This window comes from Fistularia commersonii, chromosome 28 (genome assembly GCF_037954325.1).
Source record: "Fistularia commersonii isolate RoL2024-O1a breed Wild chromosome 28, RoL_Fcom_v1.0, whole genome shotgun sequence".
Taxonomy (NCBI): Eukaryota; Metazoa; Chordata; class Actinopteri; order Syngnathiformes; family Fistulariidae; genus Fistularia; species Fistularia commersonii.
This window is the reverse complement of record NC_141311.1, coordinates 12,587,052-12,593,051: the sequence shown is the minus strand read 5'-3', so window position 1 is coordinate 12,593,051 and position 6,000 is coordinate 12,587,052. Positions and strand designations below refer to the sequence as shown.

Below are 6,000 nucleotides of genomic sequence, written 5' to 3'. Positions count from 1 at the left end.
ACAACTGATATGTTGTGCTTCTTCAGAGATCGCACGTCTGCGCACCATCTGCCTCCCACTCAGTAACATTCGGCTGCGCACAGTTCATCCTTATTGATTACTGATTTGGAAATCGGATTTCATACTTCCTCCGCGCAATTGCCATGGCTAGATGGTCACTTTTGTTTGCATACCTTTCCCAGGGGTTACTCCCTCTCATCATCGGTCAGCAGCACCCGCAGCAGCGCACTGGGCTTTGGCGGCACCGGATCCGATGGGAAAACAATGGGGAGGTTTACAGTTTGATGACCACTGGATCTGAGTTCGAGGCTCCGGTCCGGTCCAGAAGCCACTCGCGAGTGTATGTGAGCAGCAGAGACAGCACCAGAGGCCAGATGTTTGGACCTCAAAGAGGGACGACGCTTGTGAGAACCGGCCAGGTAGAACCGAGGAGAGTCAGGAGCGGCGCAGGATCTGCCGCGCCCGGACGGGGTGGCAGGTCGTTTGTGTCCGTTAACGGACGCGCGCCCAGGGCCAGGCAACACACTGAAAGACCTCCTGGTTTGATCGTGGCACCGCGCGTAAACCCCGAGTACGGCAACACCATCAACGCCTCCACAGTGGGGAGTTTTACAGATTTATCAGAGGGACGAGGAGACGTTGGCAACGTGGATAACAGTGGATTGCACCCCAGGAGAGGACAACCGGGGCCAGGTACGCAAAACCAGCCGTTACGCGCGGTGCCAGATACCACATCCGCCTCCAGGCAACCCGGCATGATGGATAATCCTAACCCGGCAAACACCGCAACAGTAGACAGGGAATTTGAGGTCTCGCAAATGTTCCCTGCTCCCAGAGAGGAAGTCTCAAACGAGGCAACCAACAACGGAGAGAACATGATGAATGATGATCCTCGAAACCCATTCAAGTACCACAGGAATTCAATTTTTTACAACATGTATCCGGCTAGAGGGAGAGCCGGCACACACCAGCCATCCGACGCCGGGTATGGAACAAGATATTTCCAAAATGGTAAGTACTGTCCTAGACTCGCACATTTAGCTAAGCCTGCCTAAACGACATGGCATTTAAATGTCTTAAGACCTACATGATGGTCCAGTGGGTTCAAATCAGTTGAACATTTTCAAAAACCTGACAAGAGGAAAGGGCCCTGGATCTCAGGCTTAAGAATGTGAAATAATGTAGAATTTTGCCATCAAAGGCAAATCATTGCTCCTATTTTACACAGGATACCGCTTCAGAATAACAATATTAAGGAGTACAAGGTTTGAATTGTTCTTTTGATGTCCTCGCAGGCCTGCCGGACTTGGTGCCGGACCCGTATGCCATCCAAGCAGGTGCTTATGTCCAGCGTATGCAGATGTACGCACTGCGGTGTGCAGCTGAAGAGAATTGTCTGGCCAGGTAATCTTTGTTTCGGTTCCTCCGTAACCACTAAGTTGCAAATCATCACTGAAACATACTGAAATACTTTTAATAATGCACACAAACGCTTGTGTTTCCTTGTTGCGTGTGCATCTGCTATGTAGAACACGCTTGAGCAGAACACTTGGTTGTTTTGAGATAACTTTAAATGTATTCATATTTCAGTGATTCACAAAAAATGGTCCAATGAATTAATAATAACAGTTTGATCTTATTATGGAGGAAAGAATCTCTAACATGATGACCTGCCAAGATATAAATGTTCCAGGTTGGTTTTCCCAAAAACAGTTAGCACAAAGGAATAAACCCTTTGCGCTTGGTCACTTTTACTTTTTAAACTTTAAACATCCACGGGAGTCATGCCAGGAACACTTCCAAACCTGGTTTATGTCCCTTTCGCTATGGTTGAACCAAGGTCAGCTTATGGACCAGGCATACAAGACATCAGCTTCAGAGTCCTCCTGCGGTTCCCTCAGAAAGTGAAGAATCAAGGCACCAGTGATTTCCTCCCCGTGAAGCCAAGACATCAGTGGGACTGGCACAGCTGTCACCAGTGAGTTGTCTTAGCCTCAAATAAAATGACTCGCCATATGTTTTCTTTCTCCATGAATGGCGACAAGGCACCCATTAAACCCTTAAAATTCAATTGAAATTCCCAAGTTTGATTCAAGTGTTGCACATGTTAAAAAAATCTCAAATCTTCTTTCCTCCAACAGACACTATCACAGTATGGATGCATTTAGCAACTATGATCTGCTGGATGCCGTCACTGGCCATAAAGTCGCAGAAGGACACAAGGCCAGTTTCTGCCTAGAGGACACAGGCTGTGAGTCTGGGCTCAGACGACGCTATGCTTGTACTTCTCATACGCAGGTATGTTCTATTGTATTCTATCGGAGAGTATTTTCCTCATAACATAGGAGTCAGTGTTGGTTACCACTGGTAGTCATGAATTTCACATAAGATCATAAATGCCTTGCATTTCGATCTTCACAATAGCTAAAAAAATCAGAACTTGAATAAGTAAATAAATTGCAGGCGGATCTGTGAATGAGAGGTATAATGATATATCTGATATATTATGTCATTTACAAATTACATGGTGATCATGTATAAAATATTTCTACAACCTTGTGTTTTTTTACAAAATAGATTACCGACATTAAGTAGATATCAAATTAAAGTTGTGTTTGAATTGTGCACTTTGTATGTTTGAGCCACCTCCTGGGACAGCAGGGTTTTGGAGTATTTGGCAGTAGTATCAAGCTGAAAATTTTGGAAACCCAGACATTATGTCATACACAAAAGGCTTTTGATGTATGACAGATTTAGCAAGAAAAAAAATACAGAAAACCCACAATGAATTTATTAAAATCTGACCTACTTCTCCAAATTAAAATTCCCTTACCAGTATGGACAAGATATGATCATACGAATATTTTTCATTTATCAAATGCAGGGGATAAAATGTCAACGAGCCTAGTGTAAAGCTAATTCTCATTTTATAGTATCCAGTTTCAATATCCTACTCGTGTCTGCTGTTTATTGGACAAAAACTGGCTTCTCAAAGCCTTCCAATCTTTACTTTTAGAATGAGTATGCAGCCAACTTACATTCACAAATTACTATGACAACAAACACTATTGCAAATAATCAAGAACTCTGTAAGGTGCCCTCATCCATGATGAGGATCATCATTCAGTCACTCAGGATCTCATTGAATGACTGGACAATGGTAGCAAATCTGGTAGAAAACCTTCTTATTTACTGAGCGCAAAGTTACAAAACCATTGTACATCCCACATAACTGTATTGAGTGAAATCTGTGCAATTTTACCTAACCTTTAAGTTACAAAGAAGGATGAACAAGTCACTATTTGCAGCTGAGAGCATTTGTGGTGAGAGGTTTCAGCTAAAATGGGTCAGGTTAAGAATTGCTATGAGTAGCCAGGACTTTGAGGGGTCAGTAATCTGTCAGAGTTTATTAAGCAAAAGTCCTTATGCAGACATCGGAGGACAATTAGTAAATCTGTCATTTACTTATTGTATATTTTGAAAAAGAAAATGCATGAGTATGCTGCATTTGGAAGTTTTGTTAATGTCTTATATAAAATATGTTGTCTGGACTCTGTGATTTCGCCTTTCTGCACCTTAAGTGTCCGTTGTGCTTCCAAGTAATTTTTTTCTATACCTAAAGCTCAAATGTGATATATTTGCAGCACTGGTCGAAAAATAGGGGCAATCTGAAGTAATCAAAAGGGTCTGATTCAAAGTTTTAGGGGTATGGCCTTGTTTTTTTGTCTTCAGGGCCTGAGCCCAGGGTGTCATGACATCTATGCCGCAAACATCGATTGTCAGTGGATAGACATCACTGATGTTCCTCTAGGCAATTACATCTTGAAGGTAAATGTGTATTGTCATATGAAGATGAGCTAATTACAGATCAATATTTCAATAGATAACTTATTTGTGACTTTTTTTTCAGGTTACCGTTAATCCAAATTTCCATGTCCTTGAGTCAGACTTCTCCAACAATGTTGTCAGATGCGATATCACTTACACAGGAATCTATGTCAAGACACGCAACTGTCGAGTAACAAGGTAAGAGTGTAAGACTGTAAGAATGTTTTGGCTAATTTTTTTTTATGCACATAAGGAGAAGTAACCTACAATTTATTTGGCCTAAAATGTGTTTGAAAATTATGTTATAATTGACTATGAATCAATCATAAGAATTCAATGTTGGATTTTCCAAAAAATCTTTTCTTTCGCATTTTCAGGGGTTGAAATCTTCAAGTACCAAATTACAAGTATTTTCCAAGTTAACATCTTTGTGTGTGATGCACCGCAACATCAAAACTTGAATTGGTAATGGACTGGTCATTTGGAAAGTCTTTCTTACATTACAGTTATTTGTTGCAATTGTTACTAAAAAACAGGTAAGACCAATTTTGCAAGGGAAGCCCTTTCTTTATCTGTATTTGTGATTTTAAGAATATCTTGTGCATTTTTGGTATTTGTGTTTGTTTTTCAAATTCATTGTCTCAAATACTGGTTAATTCCTTGAAATTTACATTTTTTTACCATTTATCAAAACTGTCTTGTTAATCTGCTTTTGGTTATCATGGGCTTTTTGTTATTCTGTTAAACTGCACAAATATTACAGATTAGAGCATTATTAGGGTAATTTCTCAGTATCCTTTAAATTTGCTGTCTGCAGCACCCCCCTGTCCAACACATGTGGTTTTTATTGAAATGAGTGATCTTTTAAACATGTCACACGGTTTTATTTTCAGTAACTACTGAATACTTTTCCAGCATTGCTGTATGCTGTATTTGTTGCAAGGTTACAACAATTTGTCCGTCCCTCAACCACAGGCTGGGGAGTATGAAGAACATACCATATTTTTTGGACTATAAGTCGCTCCGGAGTGTGAATCGCACCAGCCAAAACATGCATAATGAAGAAGAAAAAAACATGTAAAAGTCACACTGGATTATAAATCACATTTTTGGGGTGAAATTTATTTGATAAAATCAGAGACCCAAGGACAGATATTTCACCTTGAAAGGCAAGTTTCAGTGTAATATCCAAGTGGACGTGTCCAACAATGACGATTTGCTAGTTAAACCTCATCTTTATTAGAAAAATTATTAACAGTTAAGTATCTGCAGCTCCACTTAATCTTTCCCGTCTCCACCCGGCCCCCTTGCTTGCTCTCATCCCAAAACACATTCACAGCCAGTAGGAAATCACAGAAGTCTGAACATTACTCTAAACAGTACCGCAGGGTCATTGCAATAGTAATAACAATAGAATAGAGTACAACGGGCTGAACAAGTGTCTGGTATGTTAATGTAACACATAAGCAGCTATTCTGAGAACTATAGCATACACAACATAGCATAATAAATGTACCAAATGCTCGATCTCACTCCAAATCACTAAATCCATTGATTTTTTCGTCCTGTGTGTCCCCTCTGAGCAACTCGGCCAACTCTGGAGGTAGACGGCGCACCGCTTCCTCTTCTGCGTGGCTGCTTTTGGGACCTGGTTGTCCGTGCTCTGATAGAGAGGCTGTTGCGTAGCATGAAGTGGTAACACCAAGAAGGTTCTCCCTGAAAGTCATTTCTATTCATCGCATTGGTAACTACCTGGGCGTGGAGACGAAACTGCTCCATTGACAAGCCTCTCCCGGCAGCATGCTGTTCAAGCACCCATTTGCGGACTTGTACCTCTAGGTTTGGCCATCTAGCTCTTAGCCTGTGATTAGCTTTTTTTCTTTTCTTCATTGCAGTTAGAATATTCCCCGCTTTTCCCTCACTAGTTTCTTGTTCACTTACAAACTTTCTTTATTTTGCTCGATACCGGTTTTCAGCTGTATATTTCACTGCTCGCAACTTGCAATTTGGAGAATATGCTTTTCCTTTTGGGGGCATTTGTGGTCAGTCTTTTTTAGTTTTCTTTATAAGTTCATGTCTAAATTTTAAATTTTCCATGGTACAGGAGTAATAGAAGTAGCGGATACTGGCACACAAGCCAACAGCGCATACTCACAGCTATATATTTTGATA

General features: G+C 41.0%; 1 protein-coding gene across 1 annotated transcript; it reads left to right on the top strand.

The window, feature by feature from the left end:
* On the top strand, positions 1 to 5,355 carry LOC147217652 (protein-lysine 6-oxidase-like). The gene is made up of 7 exons (XM_086175797.1): positions 1 to 1,011; positions 1,296 to 1,404; positions 1,841 to 1,978; positions 2,142 to 2,298; positions 3,733 to 3,828; positions 3,911 to 4,026; positions 4,206 to 5,355. Exons 1-7 carry the CDS (start codon positions 144 to 146, stop codon positions 4,210 to 4,212), a joined length of 1,491 nt encoding a protein of 496 aa, XP_086031923.1. The 5' UTR covers positions 1 to 143; the 3' UTR covers positions 4,213 to 5,355.
* The last annotated feature ends 645 nt before the right edge of the window (positions 5,356 to 6,000 follow it).